Raw genomic sequence first — 24,692 nt, 5'->3', positions numbered from 1 at the left:
GGACTTTCTGGTACATGTAGTGAAAATTCAAGCACTCAAATCCACAGGGACATGGATTAAAAAGGGCTTATAAAAATGACAAGCTTAGATTAGAGAAGGCAAACTGATTTATCTTCCTCCTATACTATAGGTCATGTTTTTCCCTATAACTTTTCTTGGTTGCCTCTCCAGAATATTTGTTTTCTGCAAATCCTTTATCTTCAACACCTCATTGTTTGACATCCAAATCTTTTTGTTTGTTTGTTTGTTGTTGTTGTTTTTTTATTGTACCAGAGATCAAACTCAGGACCTTGTGCTTGCAAGGCAGGCGTGGTGCCACTGAGCTAAATTCCAAGCCCTAACACTGAAATCTTAATATAATTTTCCTTATATAACCATTAAAAACCAAGCCTTTCATAGGTAAAAAAGCTATCCCAGAATTCTGCTTTTCCCCATTTCATGGTAGCCGGAGAGTCAGGTTCTTTTAATTATTCTAGGTTTAACTCTTCCTTTCCTTTTGGCTCATGAGATTTTTAAACTTCTTTGAAAATTCAACAAGTTGTTTGAAAAGATATATCTATTTTGTTTTGTTCAATTCTGTGTATTTCACAGCAGGGAATGAGATATATAATTATCCACATTTCCAGCAACGGATAACATGTTTAAAAATTCTAAGGTCCACATGAAGAGACAAATTTAAAAAATATCATTTCAAGTGCAATTTATGAAATTTAGAAGACGTCCAGACACCTCACAAGCACTAGAAAAAATTAAGAATGAACTGGTGTTATGTGAATCAAATAACTCATTACAAACAAGAATTGAGCACAGGCCCTAGCCCATAGTAAATACTGAGTATTTTTTAATGAAAATCATCCAAGTATAAGATGTCTTGTTTTCCTCATGGTCTACAGTTGCATATCTCACCCTTTTTATTGATATATTCTAAAAGACATATATTTTCTACTTAAGTGTAAAACCTCCATGCTTTTTTAATTGAAAGTTTTCATATCTTGAAGTTAAAAGTTTACTTGATTTATATTTTTTTGTACAACTGACTCAAAATGTTGAGGAGTTAAACAATGAAATAAGGGACTGGGGATTTAGCTTAGTGGTTCCACCTCCTGCCTCGCAAGCGCAAGGACCCGAGTTCGATCCCCGGTACCAAAAAATAAATTAACTAATTAAATAAAGTAAGGTAATTCGTGTCAGTTTCCTTAGGAAAGTTATCACTAGAAATTGCTCATGGAAAAGGTATTCTTGCTCTACTAATTTAATTCTAAGTCCAGACTAGAGTGATACAACTCAAGCTTTACCATACTGAAGTGTCTATTCTAATTTTAAAATTTGAAATAATTTAAGTCATTTTGAGTTTCTAAAGATGGCAACTCTTTAGTTATGACACAGATAAGACTGTAACATGCTTCATGTGTCAAAAATAATATCCATGATGTCCATTGTAGGCATACATGCTCCTATTACTAATTTCGTCAATTATTATTAAATTTAAGTTAGTAAAGTACATTTGAATCCTTGAGGTAATTCAACAAAAATAGCTTTTAAAATAAGAGATTTTAAAGAATGCCATTTATATAGAAATAGAGAAAAAATAAAACCAACCAATCCAGCCTCAGGCCAGACCAGAAATTCATTTTATTACATCAGTGGCAGAAGAAGTAAAGGTCTCAGTACAATGTGATTCAGTTGAATTTAAAAGATAAATCTTTCAGAGCAATCAGCAGAGCTAATATGAAAACTACAATGTCTTACTGTTAATAATCCAGTGGAGTAAATCACAGAATGAAGTTCAGGGAATTAAATTTTGTTTCTAAATTTGTCAACACAGTATTTTGTGACCTTGATAAAGATACTTAACATTTCTTGGCCTCAGCCTTCTCATCCATAAAGAGAGGAGGAATATCTACTTTTGAGAGCATAAATTCAGGCTATGGTTGATTGGAAAGTGCTTTAAATATATTGCTGCATTAGCACTCTTAAAAATGTTATAAAAAGTTCAAAAATGCTAATAAAATAATGACAACCTTACAGCAATCCCATCATTCTTTTTGCTTTCCTTTCCTCACCTCCTCACTAATCTTGTTGACTGTCACACTTAGATCAGAAAATTTTTCCTGATAAAATATTTTCATAATCGTGCTCCTAAAATCATCACTACATTCTATGATCTAGCTTTAGAAATTAAATTATTTTAATTGTTTTGGGTGATTTTCAAACTGTATGATGGAAGTATGGTTTTTTACTTCATTTTGAATCTTTCTTTTTAAAATTACAGGAAAATACTTTGTCCAGAAGAGGAATTAGCAATTAAGGAGACAAAAGTGAATATTTTGCAATTTATCAATAGCTGTGAATAAACCTCCATATGGTGTATCGTTCTTATTCTTAAGACACATCAAATCCAGAACTAGATACTGTCAATATTTTCTTCATTTTTGTCTACATGTATCATGATTGAAGAAAAGCCACAGTAGTCTAATTTACTTTGGAATTATGAGCTTGCTTATGACTACCTCTGAACAAGATATTTCTCCATACCCCTGTTCTCACAAATAATCTGGCAGATGGCTAAATTTATAGCTTGTGTGTGACTTAAGAGTTCAGTACAAGGCATGTTAGGGTATGGAAATTTATATTGATAGAAATTTGAATATTTTCATATTTCTATTTAGTAATATTAAAATGCAGAAAATTATTGTCCACTCCAAAACAGAATTATGAAGCTCGAAGTTTCTTTGGAGAACCACAGCTCTCTTCTTAGTCCATTTGGTCAGAGTAAGCCCTTGATCCAAAGGAGCCTAAAGAGTAGCTAGTAAATTTGAAAATATGCATACTGTAACTAAGCAAATCCACTGGTAGTTAAAATTCCTAAGGAAGGACTGCTTATATGTTTAAGGAAATCTATGTGTGACTGTGCGCATATATGTATTTACATATGGTGGATAATATAAATGTTTCTTATGCTAGCAAAAAATCAAAGCAAGCCTAATAGATTTTTATATACTGAAATAGTGTAGCATAGGAACAATGAGTACACTGCAGAAAAGTGGAATTAAACAGATTAATATTAAAAACATAATTTGGAAATGAATAAACCAGACACAATTCAATTCATGTGAGTGCAAATTTATAAATGTCAAAAATAGGTAAAATTTACTTACATAACTTATGCATGCACACTTTATAAAAGGATCAAAGAATTTTATAAATATACTATAATGTACCACATCATGGCACGTAAGCAATAGAGGAAAGGACGGGATTGACAATCAGAAGGACATGCACTATGCCTCTGGGAGGTACCTATACAGTTCTATTTCTTCATCTGGGTGGGATTCTTTTCATAATATAACAAGTTGCTGCATGTTTATATTTTATATACTTTGTTGTATTTCACTAGGACACAAAAATAATTGAAAAAAATATGGACTGGATTCTGGATTTCATAGTATGTTAAAAAAACTGTACATAAAAAATTAAGTGATGCATTCCAGCAAAAAAGAAAGAAAACTGCAATACTATGTTACATAATTTTCTGTATGGTCTTTCTATCACATTATAAATAATGATTTCAGTAAAAATAGATCTTCCAATGAAATGATATTGGTTTTTGTGAAGCAAAGGAAGCTAATATAGTGGAATACAGAATCAAGAATAAAATATATGTTGATAGATTTAGGCAATATGTTAAAACTAACATAAAGCACCATAAAGCATCTCGAAAGGGAAATGCAATGTCATTTGTTTGTTGTTGTTGTTTGTTTTTGTTTTTGTTTTTTGGTACTGGGGATCAAACTCAGGACTTTGTGCTGGCCAGGTAAGCACAGATCCATTGAACTAAATCCTGGACCTTGTAATCTCATTTGTATAAAGATGTTTAACTACATGTAAACATTTAGCATAACAATTAGTAAAAAGAAGTTAAAGTGTTTTTTTTTACTTAAACCTCAATAAAGATGAGAAACATAATGTGTAGGAACTGCAAAGGTTAGTGTAATATTCAGGAAAACTCCATTAATGAAAATATAATGTGAGACCAGTATAAAAAGAGTTATTCCTCCTCTGTTTTCCATACTTCACAGCTGTTAATAGTATCATGTTGCCAGTTTAAAAACAATTTAAAACAACTGATTTAACATGAATTTTATTGATTATGCTGAATTAGTTAATTGAAGAGTACACATATGTAGAGTGACTACTACTATAGGTTTAATATCATGCTAGATTCTTACAAGTTTGGAAGTGCAAAATGATATACCCCCTGTGGTTTTTTTTTCTTTGTTTTTTTTTCTTTCTTTTCTTTTCTTTTCTTTTCTTTTTTTTTTTTTTTTTTTTTTTTTTTTTTTTTTTTTTTTAACCAGGGATTGAACTTGGGATCTTACGTTTGCCAGGTAGGCAGCAGAACCACCGAGCTAAATCCCTGGCTGGAATTACAAAATGAAAATGGAAGTATCCCTTTCAGTTTTAGTTTCTAAAGATAAGTAATATGGGAGTTATCATTCTATTCCTACAGAAAAACAAGCTAGGAAAAACAGAAAACTGAAGTTTTTCTTGACCACTAAGGATTCAAGTTAAAATCTGGTGAGCAGGAATTTAATAAAGACACAGCCAGAATCACTTACTTGGAACAGGAGTCACTGAAGCTATAGTCACATGAGAAATCATGCAATTCAGATTCAAATATAGCACAGATATTAAAATTATTAGATAAGGAATTTTAAATAACTATGTTTAATATATTAACCACTCTAATTAAAAAGAGTAACACAACACATGGGTGATATGTTTAGATATATTGAAATCCACAAAATAAAAACAAAAAATGATAGAAATCAAAAACATTGTAACAGAAATGAAGAATGTCTTTGACAGATCACAGTCAAGGAAAGGATCAGAGAATTTGAAAACAGATCTTTACAAATTTCACAAACTGAGATACAAAGAGCAAATAATGATTAACAACAAACAGAGCAATTACTTTTTAAAGGAATAATATATGTATAATTTGAATCCTAGAAGTGTAAGAATAAACTATAGAACAGAATAAATATTTGGACTAATAATGAACATGGAATTTCTAAAAATTAATGGCAAATACAAAATCAGTAATGCAGGAAAAACCAAGCAGACTACATAACAAAATCATTACTCTTAGGCATATCATATTGAAAGTACAGAAAAATATACAAATAGAAAATCTTGAAAGGACACAGAGGAAACACATCTATGGTGGATTCAGATAAGAATCAGAGTGAACTTTTTGTGCAAAACCATCCAAGTAATAAAAATGGAGTGGAACACCAAAAGCAATGAAAATAATGAAATATAAATATGTTTCCATATTTGCAAAATTTGTTTATTATCAGCTAAGGGCAGTTGCACAAAAAATAAATGGTATAACATTTATACTAAATACATCCTGGTACATAAAGTCTTATACAATGACAATGTCTTCAAGAGTACCAACTAATTTACTTTCCATTAAATTTAGTGTTTCTGTTTTAATATTTAGATCTTTAATCCACTTGGATTTTAATTTAGTACGTGGCAAAAGATGGAGATCTAGTCTTAATCTTTAGCAAGCTAAAAGCCAGTCTTCCTACACCATTTATAAAAGAGGCTATCTTCCTCCAGTGAGGATGGTTAGCTCCTTTGTCAAGGAGGGGGTAACCAAGTATGTCTGGTGTTTTTTCTGTATCTTCTAATCTATTCCATTGATCCTTGGGCCTGTTTCTTTGCCAGTACCATGCTGTTTTTATCACAGTGTCTTTGTAGTATAGTTTCAAGTTGGGAAATATGTCTCTGTTGCCTAGGATGGGGTTTGCTATTCTAGGTCTCTTCTGGTTCCAAACAAATTGTTGCATTGTTTTCTCAAGTTCTGTGAAATATACTGTTGGGATTTCAATCGGGATTGCATTGAATCTGTATAGAAGTTTTGGAAGTATGGCCATTTTCACTGTGTTGATTCTTCCTACCCAGGAGAAAGGGATGTCTTTCCATCTTCTTATATCCACAAATCCTCAGCAGCATGAGAACTTGCACAAAGAATCAACAACTGGGATCTCATTGTATTAAAAAAATTTGCAGTGAAAGAGAAAACACCAACAAAGCTAAGAGACAACCTACAATGTGGGAAAAAAAGTTTTACCAGCTTCTCCCCAAAGAACTACTATCTAGAATACATAAAGAACTAAAAAAAATCATACTCCCCAAATACAAAAACCTGATTTAAAAATGGGCATCTGAAATGAACAGACATTACTCAGACAAAGAAGTAAAAGCAGCAAATAAATATAGGAAAAAATGTTCAACATCACTGGTCATTCGAGAGATGCAGATGAAAACAACACTGAGATTCCACCTCACCCCACAAAGAATGGCTGCTATCAAGAAATCACACAATAACAAATGTTGGCGGGGTTGTGGGGAGAAAGGAACTTTTCTTCATTGTTGGTAGGAGTGCAGACTGGTGTAACCACTGTGGAAATCAATATGGAGATAGATACCTCAAATAACTAGGATTAGAGATTCCATTTGACCCAGCTATCCCACTGCTGGCTATCTTTCTAAAAGAATTAAAAGAATCGCACCATAGTGATATATGTGCACCCATGTTTATAGCAGCACAGATTGCAATAGCTAAAACTTGGAAACAACCCATATGCCCATCAACTGGAAACTGGATAAAGAAGATGTGGTTTTTCTATAAAATGGAATACTACTCAGCTATAAAGAATGATAAACTAGAAACATCTAGAGCTATACTCTTTTTTTTTTTTTTTACTTTTGCTTCCAGGGATTGAACTCTGGTTCTTGCTTTTGTGAGGCAGGCGATGAAAACACTGAGATAATTCCCTGGCCCAAGGCTATGCTCCTAATTGAAATAAACAGGGCACACTTAAGTAAATACCGAATAATTTCTCTGGTGTGAAAAACTAGAAGTGTAAATGAGGTTCAAACGTTGTAATTGAGAGTGTGAAATGGGAAGAAAATGGCTAAAGGGAAATGGGAGGGGGAAGGGAAAGGAATTAAGGGAAAAGAAAAAATGTGAAAAATGAAAAAAATTGAAACAAAGTCTTTGTAAATAGGGAAGGGTGAAGGGGGTGAAGGGAGGGCAGAGGTATGGGGAAAAACAAGAACCAAGACATATCATGTAAAGGTACAAGTTCCCAGTGATGAATGTAACCATATTGCTTGCTTTAAATGTACCAATAAACTTAATGAAAAACAAAACAAAAAACCCAAAAATACCCCCCAAAATAAATACAACACGGTAGTCATGTATTAAAGATACGATGGAGTGGTATAACGTGTTCCAGGAACTTTAAATATCACATGGTTTCTCTTATACGGGAAACTCAATGTATAAATATAGGACAAAAGCAGGGATAGATAATAGGAAGTAGGGGATAGATCCTTTTAAATGGGAAGGAGATCAAGAGTAAGAACGAGGGTGGAGAGAGGAAGAGACAGGGGATAAGAAAAGTAAGTTGTGCTATGTACATACAGCAACTTTAAATAAGGAATGTTAAATTATGTACTACACACATGTACCAATTTGAAATAAAGGCAAAAAAGAATGGTTGTATATGTTGGCTACAGTAAAAGTAAATGCGGTATGCTATCATACCAGTTAATGCAATGCTATGAATAGTCATTCGTTCTCAATACACTTGTTGTTAATCGTAAATGCATTTATTACATCGTACTTTTAATTCTAGGACATGCAATTTTCCATTCATTCAACATTTCATATACCCTCAAATTTTACATTGTAATTCATTAGCTCAAATCAGTGTTCCCAGTAGGGCTACTTATAATAAAAGTATTCCTAATAATAAGTTTAATAAAAACTTTTATTAAATTTTCACTATGTCAAGATTTAAATATTCTTCATTTCCACATGATTAATTGAAATTTATTTATTTATTTATTTATTGAGACAGGGTCTCACTATGTAGTTGAGACTGACCAGGAACTCACTATGTAGCCCAGGCTGGTCTCGAACTCACAGTGATCCTCCTGCCTCAGCCTTCCGAGTGCTGGGATTACAGGCATGCTAAAATATTTTTAGACAAATAAAGTTTAGGAAAATATAGTAGACCTGAAAAGCATTTAGGAGAATAGAGTTCTCTTCTTCGTTCTATGAAACAGACCTATACAAGTTGTTTTACTGTTTAGGACCAAGTCTCCTATTTCCTTATTGCTAATAGTGGCTTAGAATCTTAGAATTCCTAGAAATGGGAAAGATGTGCTTATCAAAGATGAATTCTACATTCTGAAGAATAAAATTTAGAAGTGTTTACTATTTATATTCAGAATATATCTCTTCAATTTATATTTTTACATTTCTTTTTTTCTCAATACATGCTGTTTGGCAAAAATAATGCAGTATATATTGAGAGCTAAAAAGAGTTATAGACAATAATTTCAATATTATTTTATAGGCAGACATATTTTCCATTGACTCATTAAAATATTGGGAGGTAAAGAGATGATTTTTTTTTTTTTTTTTTTTTAGGTAGAACTACTGAGCTAAATCCCTGGCCAAAAGTGATACAATGTTAGTTTGAGTTTTCTAAACAGAGACCTGTTATATACAGTAAAACTGAAAACCAAATGACTGTAAACTAAATATGCCTCTGAAAGTTACACAATACATATCAGAGACTAAATATGTTTGCTGTTCAAGTCTATCTTATATTGCAAGCTTTAGTTGACAACTGTGTCTAATATTTGTCAAAAGCAGTACTCAAGAGTATCTTAATTATTCAAATAAAATTTCTTTCTACCAGAATAACTATATTCATCAAAAGAATTCTGGGAAACCAATGTAGCTTTAAGTGAACAGATATAACTTTGAAATTTAAAAGTAATCAACCATTACAAACTTTATGTGATTACCACAAAACATTTTTCATGTAGAAGAAAATCAGTTCATGTCAATGAACAAATAAACACCTTTTTAATGTGTTTCAAATACTTAATGTTCTTTTTGTACTTTTCTATACATATTTCACACATATGACCATACAAGAAAAGTCTTCAAGAATCTCACTTAATAAGGAAATGTGAATAACATCTTTAAATATTCTAATGTTGCTCTTATTTTCTCTCTTTATCTTGTGGAAGCATAGAGAAGTGTCTTTACTATAAAAAGTATGAGTATAATTTTCTATGAGAAAAATGATAAATGCTTGTAGGTAATATTACGCTTTGCAAATTTTTAAAAATACATATTAATTTACCTCATTCAGTTTTTGCACAAACTTTATGAAATAAGGTAAATTTTATCATCATCAGTATATACTTGAAATTAATATTCTGTTAATTAATACGATTCTATTAAGGTCATGTTACTGGAAACCTGGAGATTCAAGGTTATGGGCAGAGTTCTGAATCTTGTTCTCATGTTTTTCCAACTTAACAAACTGATATAGGAGTGACCCTATCATCACATCTCACCTAATTATGTGATGATGGCACCTGAAATTATGCTATTTTCAAGAGTATAAGATCATAAATGTCAGATTCATAGAAGGATACATGAATAGAAGAAAAATGATTAATTTGAAGCAAGGTAGAGACAAATATGTAAATTTCATACGTTCTATTTCATCACTCTAGAAAATATTTCCATTAATGCTGCACTACAAAATATAAGCATCATTTATTAAAACAGTAAAGTCATTATTTTAAGTACTTTCAAAAGCTCACAGTTCTATAAGTCCCTACACATACTCTTTTTTACTTTGCAGGTGCATTTCAGAACAAGATGATTTAAAGGCCTGGAAGAATAAACTTCACCTGTAGGATTCCACTTAGCATTTGGTTGAGTGCTTCTATTGTACTGTAGATTAAGAAAATCAATAAGCAGCAGAGGAACTAATGAAATATTAGTTTCATTATTGCAAATGGAGTATTGAAGACTTTTGATTACCTGTAACGGTTAATTCTGTAGTTCTTCTCACGACAAAGCCTCCGTATTTTAATTCACATGTATAATTTCCAATGTCGTCTTCCCTGACTTCTCTTATAAGCAAGGTATCTCTTTTGAATACAATACTGTGCCTCCAACTTTTTGTTCTACATTCCTATATGAAGAGCAGAAAATTTGGGTAGCACATAGAATAACTGAAAAATAAAGTTTTTTAATTGTTAAGAACTGTGCTATATTTGAAAGATACTAAATAAATTGAAAAGTAATGCTAAATAATTTTATTCCATTTTCAAATCTCTATGAAATTAAGTATCTCAATCAGAAAAGAGCATTTTTAGAGAAAGTCATGCTCTTAAATTCCACAATTACTAATTCTATATCAGTTATGTATTAATTTATTTGAAATAAGAAGATACATTTTTGTCATTGCTAACATCATTCTTAAAAGCGGATAATTTGATTATTTTGAACTTAATCATACTGATACTAGTAGCGTAAAATACCAAATATTTGAAAGAATGTAGAAAATTAGTTCTGGAAAATGCTTCCCTTTCAATATTTGAAATATCTTAATGTTGCATTTAGTAGAAATTAAAACTCTTCATAACATGTATATGCTATAATCTAGGAAAGAAGTACTCAACATTTGTATGCAAGGCCTTTACAGTCCCATAAATCTCTATTTTCATTGTTGATAGACCTTCCAAATTAAGGCCTCTGAATTAAGCTTTGGATTATAATGACATTGGCTCAAGAGGTTTATGTTTTTGCCAAAACAGAAGTCCATATCCTCCAGCCAGATTTGAAATCAATGGAATGAAGATAAAATAGCTTTAAACCCTTTGACCCTATTGAGAGATAATAATATTTCTAAAAATTTTTATTGCCAAATCAAAATTTTGCAGACCATGGTTTTATATGGCTCAATGCCTTTGTGTAATTGAGTGGGGCAATTATCCAGTTATTTCAGACAAAAACACATTTTATTTTCCCATTTCAGTTGCCTAAAGTATCCTAATTATATAAATTGTACAATGGATATATAGAATCTATAGTTAGCCAAACAATTTGCTAATATTCTCCTTTAAAATTAGCCTTTAAATCTCAGCTATTTTGACTATAGAGATTCAATCTTGGCTATGGAAAAATAGTCTGAAATTCCATAAGACTTTTAAGTTCAAATATACCATATGTCCACACACCATTCCATGAGTGATGGTCTTTCTAGCTAAAGGTCAAAAGGATTGTGGTGATGGTAAAAATAGAACTTACAACTCCATGGGAAGACAGCCATTGCTAAAACTGGATATGTGTGGTGAGAGGGATCTCTCATCTTTCAGCAAATTTTGAGAAGCTCTTTGCAAAAGTTTAGAAAAGATATGCATCTTTTAAAACCATCTTATCAGTGAAAAACAAAGAAATTGTATATCTACAAGCTAAATGTTGACGTGTAAGAAATGAGAACTATTTGCTTTTGGAGACCCTGGGTCCAGTTCTTCTAATAGCACTCCCCTTTGGAGCAATCACCAATGCTAGCTCAAAGGCTGCTTGTTCAAGACAGGCAAACTGCAGAAACCGGTGGCACTACTATTTGAGTGCTGTTTTAGTATCATCTAGAATAGAAAACCCAGAGAAAAATAAAAAAAAAATATTCAAGTTTTGCTGATGTTTTGAACTTTCTATTGCTTAATACTAAGACTCAAAATTAAATTGTAGTTAGAGAAAGGCACTGATAATTTTGAAAAATCCTCGACAAATGTTCAAGTCTTTTTCTTTTTTTTATTTCTAATACTTTTTGCATTCATGAACAATCAATTCTAAGGACTCATCTGATTCTGATGTCTTGGAATCTAGTTACTGAGAAACCCAGTTTCCTAAACTCATACTTCCAGCAAGCTAGAAAAGGCATTTTAACCAGAGGAATCTTTAGTCTATGGGATAAAACACTTCACAGAAATGTTAACAGTATTTATATACTATTTTTACAGTTCATTCAAAAATAAAAACAAAAACATTGTTATATGGTGTAAAAATGCTTAACAGTACAATCAATTGTGGGGTTCAGTAACCGTCAATAATGTAATGGATCAAAGAGGTGTGATCGTTCCCTTTAAAGATGCCTTTATGCTTTTTGAAGACAATAATTCAAGTGCTATCTTTATAAGAGCTTATTTCTTTAAAATAAATACCTTTATATATGACAAAGATTGTAATATGGACAGTTATGTACACAAAATGAAAAAGTTCATTAGAACCAGTGTGCCATTTTATCACAAAAGAAAGCCAAGCCTTTTTCTCCTCATTTGGGCACATTTTGGAACGCTAATATGTAAAGCACTAAAATGAATGTTCAGTGCATTTGAATTTCTGAAAGCATCAACCTACACTATCACAGACTTTAAAAAATGGTTGATATAATCAAAATATTTAATAATATTTGCTCATATTTGAAAATATATGTTGATTAGCACAACTAGCTATACTATTCTTGGAAAGTAGAACCGAACTGTATCACACATATTCATATGTTTTGTCTAACTGTTCCAGAATTTGAGACACATTAAGCTATTGATAAGCAGTAAAATGAGTTCTAGCCCATACCTTATACCAAAGGATTTCCGGTTCTCTGGTTGGTAGTAAAAAATCCTCTATGTCACGGCATGAAATTTCCTTGCTTTTGCTAAGTTCAGCTTTTTCAAAGTATTTCATCTTGGAGTTGTAGCAGAGTCCAGTGTCATTTTCACCCACTGTCAGGGAAATGGATACTTTCATACAGTAAGTGGAGTTTCTGTAACAAAGCAGAATAAATATGGTGACCTAGTGTGAACAAAAGGAAGTTTCTGCCAATGTAGTATTTAATTCACTGAGAAAAAAGGAAGGAATATCTATTTATTTAACTCATATTATACTATCTTGGCTTATTCCACAAAGTTCTCTCTTGTCATCCAACTAAATAATGCTTGGTGCTGTAAAGCCAATTGCATATTTTTATTTGCCAGAGGGAAAATAAGATTTTGTTTTATGTCCAGTTTCACTGGGAAAAATTTTCAAGAGATTTTTTTATCTATAAAAATAAAATAAATAAAGGAAGATTTAAAAAGAAAGTCAAGTCTAGGTTTATGCCAAGATTGGCAAACTCAGCAGAGAAATACAAAACTGTAACTGAACTATTATGTACAAGAAAAGGAAAGAAATAATACTTTCCCAGACTTACACTTCTGATTTTATTGGTAAGAGAAGTTATTGACTTTAGGCCGAAGACAATCTTGCATAAAAGTATGACAGAATCACTATCTTTATTCACTCATATCCATTTTGTTTCAAACCTGGAGTCCAGGTTGTCAGAAAGAAGCATTCTAGCATATTACATTTAGCATATTAAAGACAACATCTACCTGACAGACAGATTCTACAGAATTGGATCATTCGATGACAATCTCAAATCATGTTCAGAGATTTTTTTCTTTTTTGGAAGAGTTGGGATCCAAAGTTTGGTAGAGTTTCTCATTTGGCAAATGTCCAACTGCTTATTCACATAGTTGGTATGTTACTTTTATTATTACTATTTCTGTAACATGGGAAAATTTATTTAACCCCTTTGAGTCTCAGGTAAGGTGGTGGGAGAGCACTTGTTTGACTATTAAATAAAAATAAAAGTCTGATTTTCCTGTCATAGGAGTTCAGTGACGCTTGTTTGTTTTTCCGCTGTATCTTTACACATGGATCTAAAGCGCTCCTTAGTTAACTAAGATTCTTTGACTTGAAGCAGCTCCTTAATTTAGATTCTCGATTTTGGTTTATGCTAAGATGACACAATGAGAATGGCCAGAAAATAGTCTGCATAGTTATTTGGAATTAAATTGGGTACAAAACAATATTTACCAAAAAATTAGAAGATACTTTATTGAATGTAGACTCCTCCATGTCCCTGTAATACCTAGCTTAGAAATGGATCTAAAATACTTAAGAAATAAAACTGTTGAGCATTAAAGTTTGTCAATCAGAGTCCAAAAAAGCCCACGGATTTTGCTAGAGTCATAAACCATTTCTTGTCCTCAGCCTCCCAAGATCGAGAAAAAGAGATATACAAGGAAGCAATTGAAATTCAGTGTGACATGTACTACAAAAACATTTGAACTACCAAAGTGATGTCAAAAAAAGATATAAGAAGTCTTCATAAATGGTGACACTTGAATTGTTTTAAAAAATGAGTAGGAACTTGGTGATTTTAAAATGGGCTTTTTCAGGGAACAGACCACAAAAAGGCTGGAAGGCATGAAATAACATGATATTTTTAAGAAATTTCAAATAAAATGTGGCAGTAGCATAAGGTAGATATTAAAGACCTGAGACTGGAGAGGTCAAGAGGAGCCAAACTGAAAATCATGTGAGCTACTTCAAAAGGTTTAGGTTTTACGAATAATGAAAGTTAGATCATGGAATTTGTCCTGATTATAATGAGAGCAGTTGATTGGATTGCAAGAAAAACTAAATGCAGTAAGACAAACTGGAAAGAAACTATTCATTTAGGGGGAAAATGGCAGCACCAAAAATGCAATTTGCACTGACGAAAAAAGGAAGCATCACTTTCAAAATATATTTAATACATTAAATAAATTTGACTATAAAGCAGCAAAAAACCTCACAGAAGTATGCATGCTGAATGTTTTTTTCTCATTTGAGTACCGCAAATGTATAGTTAATTTTTCAGCATGGAAAATACTGAGAAAGAAGTGGCTTTAAAAGAAAAAAGGTGGGTTAAAGTTTATCTTAAACTTCACACTCCAGTGAAAAACGTACTTTTAGGGGGTTTGTAAACAACATTGCCCATGCATTGTTTATTAATTTTACTGTAATACAAAGAATAACCTGTTCATTCTTGGCTTACTGTATGCTAATTTTTTCAGAAAAATCATTATTTCAGTGAGTGATTAACTAGCTTAGGACTTATTTAAAGGTATCTTGAGAAAATATTTAGGTTTTTAGAATAATACATTTCTGTAGAACACATTAGAAGTTTGAAACTACAGAGTCCTTTCTAAGAAGTAAAACAGTACATTCTAATTCTGAGCCTTCCTCATCAATCTTTTAAATCTAATATTCTTAGATCTTTCTCTCTCCTCAAATAGCTTTCTAGTGTTCTGTGTATAGTGTAGTGTACAACACCTCTTTGTATCAGCCACCTGTCATACTTTTACACAGGCAGTGTCCTGTTAAGGGCAGGAACTTCAAGCGTCAGTTCCAGATTTTAGCTCAACCTCTTTTTATTATGGAAAACAAGGCAACACCACATGAGTTGTTAGGCTTCGATTTCCTCATATGTATGAGGAGTAAATAATTCTAAAGACCCCATAGGCAGCTGTGGTAATGAAAAATGTTGAAACATGTGAGGAGATGAGAGCTGTACCTATCTTAAGCTCTGTAAATGTTAAATCTTGTTATTAGCACTGTGTTCTTTCCTTCTCATTTCCTTCACAATTCAATTTTGTAGGACAGCCTCATGGTGTTTGTTCAGCAAGTAGATTAACAAATATCGCCATGTGATAGCTCTAGTTCTTTGGTGTGTAATTAGTGTGAAGCATACCAAACCAGAGAAGTCCTTCTATTTTTCATTCGGGATGTTTGAGTGGGCCGGATAAGAATGCCTAACGTTAAAGGGAAATACAGATTCCCCACCTCAGCCGTTGCCTCTTTCTTTTTTTGTAAATGCAACTGACCCTCAAATTTCAGAAAGTGGCTCCAAATGAGCACCCCTAGGTATTCTTAGGTTTCTGACTTTCTGGTTCTGTGAGGTGACTGCTGATTTATAACTGTCTGGTAATGTCTGGAATTCTAGACTCCCCAGGATAGCACTATTTTCAAATGACTTTCAATGTTTTAATGCTTGTTTACTGTTTCCGTTCATCAGGAGGTGATTTGAAAAGCTGAAAATAAAGTAACATCCAACCAAGGTTATAGTCCTATTTACTGAGAAAAGCTAAAAGGAAGCAAGCAACTTGCGACACATTAATAAACATAGATCCCCCTGAGGAGGATTTACGCACTCTCACAGCAAAGATGCATTCCACCATCATCAAACTTGGGGCATGACTGCTATGGCTCTATGCCGTCGGGGAAATAATGCGAAATGGGGTAAATGGGGTAAGGAGAATGCTCCTACAGGACCTATGGTACAATCATTGGCACATTTACTTGGTTTTTATTGTTTATAGCAGATGGGCTGCGTTCTAGGCAACAATTTAAATCATGCTTGCTGGTTTCAATATTGTAAAATGGCTAGCATGACGGGTCATGTGTATGCAGGGAAGACATGCATTTATAACTGAGGGCCAATATCAATGATTCTTTCCTGTAAAGAAAATATTCACGGAGATTTTTTAAAATGATCTAGTTTTTCCTTATGTGGGTGACCTGCAACACACACCATGGAAATACAATGCATTTACGAACATCTCGAGTGTTTACGTCTTTCAGGGTCCTGACATTACATCAAAGGGACTCAAATGACTGAAGAAGTCAGTGACTTGCCCAAGATCCACTATTTAATTATTGACAGAAAGGGGATTAGATCTTATATCCTTTCACTTGTATTCATTTGTTTCTTCTATGTACCACTGGAAAGAATTTGCACTGCTTATGAATGCTGTTTCTGTCTCTCTCTATATATATATGTATGTGTGTGTTTGCATGTGTTTGTATAAGATTGCACGTTCATAAATTTGATATTCATATATCTAAGATTGATTAAAGTAAAGTTACCCACTTTTAGCCCCTGTTTTTCTATTATTTTATATTTCAACATGGATGTCTTCTGAAGAAAAGCACAATATGATCTAACTTGGATTTCTTTGAAAATCTAGGTCTTTAAATTCCCTAAAATCTAATACAGGGAAAAGACAAGCAGTGGGTTTTAATGAAATGTCATGGCTTCTTCATCTCTTTCTGTTAATCTGTAAAAGTATATATTTGTAAAAGGATTACCTGCTGAAAACATTAGCTTTGAGGTCTGCCTTATACAGGAAAGTAAAATTCTAACCTTAAATCCAGTGCAAATGCATCAGGAACTAATAATTATTTTTAAACATAACTAAGAAACTAACATGTAAACCCCAAATACAATAAAAAATAATTACTCAAACTCAACAGAGTACACTGAATTTTTCTACAACATTCTCCACAGTGTGCTACTCTGAAAAACAGGACAATTCTGAATTGGGAGCTAGATTGCTTGCTTTCTTTCTTTCTTTCTTTCTTTCTTTATTTCTTTCTTTCTTTCTTTCTTTTATTTTTTTGAGACAGGGTCTCCCTATGTAGTTGAGACTGACCTGTAACTCACTATGTAGCCCAGGCTGGTCTAGAACTCACAGCGATCCTCCTGCCTCAGCCTCCCTAGTGCTGAGATTGCAGGCGTGCACCAGCATGCCTGGCTAAAATTCACTTTTAGAAGGAATACTACATTGTACAAGTAGAGATCATTTCGTAGGAATTTTGGAATGGAGGCAGGTCAGAAATAAAATTATGAGTGGGAAGGGAAATATTGAATAAATATATTAAAAGCCACACATGATGATACCTAAGTATAGCACAGTTCCATTGATTATGTAATCAATGTCCCCTGTGCATTATAATGTGTAATTTTTGGTGTCTTGATCTCCCTCTGGCAGAATTACCAGTAACATGATTGTTAAATATACCCTCTGACAGCATCACCAAACACTTGACCTACATATCATGTTAACTGTGCTTTCCTTAGGGGAAACAGTAACAGTTCCATGTTGGACACTCTTTCTCACCTCATGGAGCACTGTGTAAAAAAGCCATATATCTGATCAATGTTTTAAAGGGATTCATTTGTTTTAGGCTTCAATATATAATATGGTGTGCTGTAACATTCACTGGTCAATTAAAACTTATTATCCCTTATTTTTAAAAAATGAAGGCACATAATACCTTCAAAGTCTTAGGAGCCTTTGGGTACTAAAAAGCAGCATAGTGGAGCAACAGAGTGGAAAGCTCAAATAGTACAGACCTGAGCAGATCTGAACTCTCTGAAAAGTGGTTCTTTATCCATATAGTCATAATTTGACCACATAATTTGATTATTAGCTGTGAAAGTAAAGTTCTGAGAATCAAAAATGTCAAGGTTAGATTGTGGAATGTTTTCGAGTTTGTTAAACCTTAAATGTACTTTGATAGCTTACTTCTAACATTAAAGCATTCCAGTTTTTTAATTGTTCCTTCAGTCTTTAAGGTGATGCCAGAAGCGATGCAAGTGTCCTTTCAAAATCTTATCTTTTTAAAATGTACTATACTGTAGCTAGTGACACTAAATGTGAGATTTGTTTGAATTAGATTTTATTTTCAGAAGAGCTCTGAAGGAACTATTGATTTAACTGTGGTTGAAATCAGCCCTTGGTGAAAAGATTAAAGTGAAACTATTGAGCAGCTGTGAAGACTTGAAAATGTTGGTTTCTTGCCTTCTCATTTGAAATTGGTACCTTTTAGATATATAATAGAGTTGCAGTCATCATTGGGATTTTGTACCTTTTCATGACGGATCTTGGTTCTCATTTTTCCCCATTCCTCTAGCCTCCCTTTTCCCCCTCCACCCTTGCCTGCTTACAAAGACTTTGTTTCCATTGTTTTCCTTTTCTCTTATTTTTTCTCATTTGAAATTTTTAAATTTAACTGATAAATCGAACTCCATCTACAGTCTTCACTATAAATTTAAAATAATTATCTCTATATTTGGTAGGAAGTGATCAACGTAATTTTAAGATTGTAGTTTTTTTTTGTACCAGGGATGGAACTGGGGACCTTGCACTTGTGAGGCAGGCAGCAGAACCACTGAGCTAAATCCCGGGCCCAAGATTGTAATTTTCTAGACTTGAATTTTAAAGTTAAGAAGGCTCCAACATATTTAGTCCATTATTTCTCTATTTGAATTCTTCTTGGGGGTGAATAGTAGTAAACATGAAACAGACTCCACGAGTGAATGAGAGAAGAGACGATGAATAAAAATCATGTCACTGAAGGAAATTGGGGTGTAAAATATCAGCTGACGTTCAAATAGTTACAAATAGTTTCTTCAGTAAAGCCTATGGCTGATATCCCCAATCTTGTGTGCATTTTATCCCTTTATTTTCTTGGTAAAAATTGCCATTTATGATTTCTTTTACACTAATTCAGCTGCATCTGCTGTTAATATAGATGCATCTTATGAAAAATAAGGGAGTAAGCTGAAGGATGCTTTAACTTTAAAAAATCCAAAGAGGATTTTTTTACCCACGTGAAAATTTATACAATATAAAATTAACCATTTAAGGATGTGCAATTAAGTGACTTTCAGTACAATGATAATGTCACTCAACTGTCATCTTTTTTATGATTCTAACATCTTTTTCATTCCTGAAGAAATCTCATTCCATTAGCAATCACTCTCCATTTTGCCTGTCTCACAATCCCTGGAAACCACCCATCTACTTTATGTCTCCATGAATCTGCTTATGTTAGGTATTTCATGTAAATGCCATCATAAAAATGTGGTCTTTTATGTGTGGCTTATTTCACTTAGCATAATATCGTCAAGGTTCATCCATACTGTGGCATGGTGTGCATTAGCACATCATTCTTTTCTTCTGGCTGTACGTTAGTCCATGGTACGGATGGGCCACATTATGTTCATCTAATCATAGGTTGATGGGGGTTTGTTTCCACATTTTAGACATCGGAAATAAAGGTTGCTATGAATATTTATGTATAAGTATTTGAGTCTCTGCTTCCTCCCCATTCTCCAGGATTTATATAGTAGGGTAATATGGTCATATGGTTATTTTATGTTTAACTCCTTGAGACATCAGAAGCATGCTTTATTACAAAAATCTTTTAAGTTCTTTTGCCCCTTTGAAAATTCCAGTCATTACTGTCACATGAATATCCATTAAAGAATTTTGATGGCTTATTGAAACTGAAGACTCCATAGATCTAATGATATTCCTAAATGTCTAATAAAGTAGACATAGGCATATAACAAGTACTCAGTGATGTTTTTTTTTTTTTTTTTTTTTTTTTTTGTGTGTGTGTGTGTGTGTGTACCGAGGATTGAACTCAGGCCCTTGCACTTGTGAGGCAGGCAGCGGCACCAATGAGTTAAATCCCTGTCCCTAACAGGTACTCAATGAGTACATGTTAAATAAATGAAAGCACAAACTATTGGTTAAGAACTGTATACCAATAAACTCAATTAAAGCTGAAAAAAATAATAGATTGTAATAAAAGTTACATGAACATGTTTAAAGAACTGTATAGCTCCGATCACATCTTTTTTCTTAATCTCTCAAAACAACTATGCACAACACACACACACACACACACACACACACACACACACGGTTTCTATCCCCTTTTGTTTTATGGTTCTTTGACTTAAGTACATACTTTGACACCAGATGTGGCCAGTGGACACGTCTTCTAGATCCAGCAAAATGTTAAAACAGATCTGTTAAGACGTCCTAGTTCTCAACAGTTGCACATAATCATCTGATAAACACTGCACTCCATACTACACTCAGCAATCCTTTTTCTAACTATAACTGTTCTTTTTCATGTAAAAAATATAAGGGAAAGGAAGATAAAAGTTGAGCTACATTTGTGCATACTGCATGTCACTCTTGCTCTCCGAACTTCAACCAAGCAGCTTTCTCTAAGATGATCATAATTGTTACATCTTGCAAATGAGAAAGAACATTCACTGGATTATTTTGGAAAAGAAGTGACCTGAGGTGCAGATGCTCAGCTCCTCCTGCACTGTACCCCTTTTATTTCACAATGAAATTTCCAGGTAATCTTCCACTAAAGGAAAACAAAGACTACATAGAACCATAAAGAAGTGAGAACAAGCAGAATTTGCTGACATGTTTTTTGTTCATGAATAGAATTGTCAGTTGTTTTAATTTTTGACATTCTTTCTCTACTACATAGAAACCAAACCTAGACTAGGTCAGGCAGCCTCCTTCATGATTAGCTTTTTCCCCCCTACTAACACTTCCTTATATATTTTAAATTGTCATAATAGTATATGGTTTATTCAGTTTTATTTTGAAGTTTTATTTTTCTGAGAATAACTTTGTTTTCCTTGATTTCCAACATACAATACAAGCGATAAGTAAAATGAACTGTTAAGATGGCAGCCTTCATTAGAAAATATATTAATATCATATTCTTAATTATACATAGAAGACAAAAACTGAATTAATTCCATAAAATTATTAGAGGTATGTATTCCTAGAATTTAAGGACTGACATACTTGGAAAGATGTAATGTTTACCAAAACACCAGATCAGAGTTTCTTGTAAAGAGTTATATCTTTCAATTTATAAATGGACAAAAGATCGCAATAGACAGTTTTGAGAAGAAACACAAATAGCCAACACATACATCAAAACTGCTAAACGTCACTAAATTATCAGGAAAACATAAATCAAAACCCTAAAGGTATATGCCATCAATAGAATAGCCATTATTAGAAGACTAAAGGTAACAAGTGCTGGTCAGGATGTGGAGAAAAGACAACCCTTGGATATTGTTGGTGGGGATGTAGGTTAGCAAAGTCATCATGAAAAATAATATGAAGTATCTCCAAAAGTTAAAACTAAAACTATCATATAATCCAGCAATCTGTCTATGGGATATGTGCATCCAAAGGAAATGAATGACTACGCCAAAAAGATACCTGCATTTGCACGTTTATTGCAGTACTATTCATCATCACCAAAAACAGAAACAGTGTTTAGTGTCCACCAAGTGATAAATGGGTAAAGAAAATGCAGCACTTGTAGACAATGTAACAAGATTCAGCCATAAAAAGTGAAATTCTGTCCATTTGTAGTAACATGAGTGACACTGGAGATCATTCTCCTAGGTGAAATACACCAGGTACAGAAAGTCAAGTATCTCATGAATTTGCTCATATTCAAAGTCCCAAATCTCGTGGAAGTTGATAAAAGAATGGTGGATATCAGAGATCGAGAGGAGTAGTGGGGTTGGCAAGAGATGGGGAAAAGTTGATCAATGGCTACTGATTAGAGTTTGGAGCAAGCAGTTGTGGTATATTTTTACACAGTAGTGTGACTCTAGATAGCAATAAAGTGCTGCATATTTTTAAAAGCTAAAAGAAAATAATTTGAAAATTTGTACAATGAAGAAATGACAAATATTTGAGGATGTAGGTATGTGGAACTTGACTTAAATTTCACAATCCGTAAATGCATCAGACATTGCACAATACTCCATTAATATGTATAAATTTTGTGGGTTTTTGGTATCAATTAAAGGCAAAAAAGTGACTCCATTGAACTCAGCACATGTAGAAAGTGTACTAATTTGTTCAGACACAGAGAAAAGAGAATATCCTGTATTTATTGTGGAAAACAAAATACTGTTCCCTCAAAAAGGTTTGGATAATACGTAAACGCAAGCCAGAACTGCTCCTTGAACATGAGAATGACTGCTACTTCCTTAAAGTAGATTTTCATAGCACCAGCTTGGTCCTCTGATTTGAAGATGACACATAAAATTGTCACTTTTTCTACTACTTCCTATTTTCACATTTTCAAATCCTTTATCTCCTTCTTTGGATATGGGTTGAGGTAGTTTCATCCTTATAAATTCAGCATCTATCCTCTTAAATATCTCATTGCAAAGATATACCATTTGTTAAAAGAAATAAATAAGACAGAAAACATTAATAATAACCATATTGATAAAAATAAAGGAAATGTAAACACTAAGTCCAGCAGGGAACATGCACAGTTATGCAGAAAGGAATATATAACTATTATTTATTAAAAGAATGGATATAAGGATCACTTTTTGAGCACTTAAAATTAATTTATTCAACCCACACATCTATTGATCAATAACTATCTGTGTGGCTAAGTTAGGTATAAGGCAGGGAATAAGCAAAATACTTGCTTTTATGTAATTTATATTCTACTGAAAGGTAATTGAAAGAGAAAGGAGAGGGAGATAGAGAGAGAGAGACAGAGACAGAGAGAGAAACAGAGAGAGAGAGAGAGAGAGAGAGAGAGAATAAGCATATTGTGCAAAAAATGGTTAATGAGACCACAGACACTCTCAAAAATATCTGAATTGGATCCTTGTGCATTGTTAGTGAAATTGAAAAATGTTGCAGCTATTATGGAAAATTGTCAGTTTCTTAAAATGTTGAATATAGAGTATGCAAGAATTCCCTTTCTATATATATGCCCTAAAGAATTAAATTCAAGAACTCAAAAAAAGATTCTTGTACACCAACATTCATTACAGCACTGTTCACAATAGCCAAAAGGCAGAAACAACCCCAAAGTCTATCAACAGAGACAGTGCTGAACAAAATGTGGATTGTACAGACAGCAGAATATCACTTTGCTGGAAAAGTGAATAAAATTGTGATTCTTTTTACAGTATAAACACTGAAAATATATTAAGTAAAATAATTCAGGCACAAAAGAATGAATGGATAAAGAAGATGTGTGTTGATTATACAGTTAAGTACTGCTCTGCTATAAAAAGGACAAGCATGAGACATTTCTAGGTAAATGGATGTACCTTGAGACCATAGTCTTAAATGAAATAAATGGAATACATGTTTAAATATCAATGATTTCTCTGGTGTGAGCAATCAAAATGGTAAATAAGGACCAACATGTATAAAAGGTACTGTGGAATAGGAAGAAAATTTTCAAATAAGAAGGAGCACAAGGGGAGGGAGGGGGGAAAGGCAGGAAGGGAAAAGAAAAAAAAGGAGACTAGAAGGAAAAAATGAAATAAAGCTTTTGCAAATAAGGAGGAGAAGAAGGGAGAGGAGGGGAGAAAAAGAAGAATCAAGTTATATTTTGTACAGGTATAAATTCCCTGTGATTAATGTGATGATTCTGTATATCTAGAGAGTATCCATAAAATTAATTAAAAAAAAGGAAAAATACTATAATTCTACTTACATGAGGTGCCTAGACTAGGCGAACGCACACAGATGATAAGTTGGAGGTTACTGTGGCCTAGCTAAGGGAAGGAATGGAAGTGATGATTTAATACATACAGAGCTTTGATTTGGGATGCTTGAACATTTCTGGAAATGGGAGAAGATGGTGATTGCAGAACACTGTGAATATAATTATTGCCACGAAGTTATATGCTTAAAAATAATTAAATTGTTAAAGTACGGTATGCATTTTTTAATCACAATAAAAATAGTATTTGGAATACTTTAAACGAGTGAATAGTAGGAAAATTATACCACATTGTTATTTTTGAAAGGCTTTATATGTTATCTATTTTAATATCCCTTTTTGTAATCTCATTGAACATTCTTTTTTATAAAAAATCTTTTCATCATATCTCTTATATTTATATCTGTAGCTTTGAACTCTACATTTATATGTTGAGGTGTCATCAAGCCTATTTGACTTTAAGGAAAATCACTTCAGATTGACATGCCCTAGAAATAAATCCTTATTTTTACCTCCAGATCCACTCTTACCTTCTGCTGCCAACCATAGCATTCACTCAGATGTTTAAGGAGATTGGCCGGAAGTTCTTGGAGACATTAAAAATTTGTCCAAATGGAACTAGCATGAGATGATGGGTGCCCAAAACTCTGTTACTAAAATAAATAGTACTTTGGTGCAACGTTAAAAAAATAATCCAAAACTTCACAAAGAATAAAAAAGGTTCATAGTTTCTTAATATACTATT

The 24,692-nt window shown here is 32.9% G+C and overlaps 1 protein-coding gene across 2 annotated transcripts in view; it reads right to left on the bottom strand.

The window, feature by feature from the left end:
- Positions 1 to 24,692, bottom strand: part of Il1rapl1 (interleukin 1 receptor accessory protein like 1) — a 1,210,730-nt gene that overhangs the window by 476,614 nt on the left and 709,424 nt on the right. For both annotated transcript variants that reach the window (XM_033760431.1, XM_010613272.2), the window contains 2 exons: positions 12,539 to 12,725; positions 9,938 to 10,091 (listed from right to left, as the gene is read on the bottom strand). In XM_033760431.1, the coding sequence (XP_033616322.1) occupies positions 9,938 to 10,091; positions 12,539 to 12,725 (341 nt within the window). The remainder of the gene's footprint in view (positions 1 to 9,937; positions 10,092 to 12,538; positions 12,726 to 24,692) is intronic.

The sequence above is a fragment of the Fukomys damarensis genome, unplaced genomic scaffold (assembly GCF_012274545.1).
Source record: "Fukomys damarensis isolate Sample0158 unplaced genomic scaffold, DMR_v1.0_HiC HiC_scaffold_39, whole genome shotgun sequence".
In the NCBI taxonomy this organism is placed as follows: Eukaryota; Metazoa; Chordata; class Mammalia; order Rodentia; family Bathyergidae; genus Fukomys; species Fukomys damarensis.
This window is presented reverse-complemented; position numbering and strand designations above follow the sequence as displayed.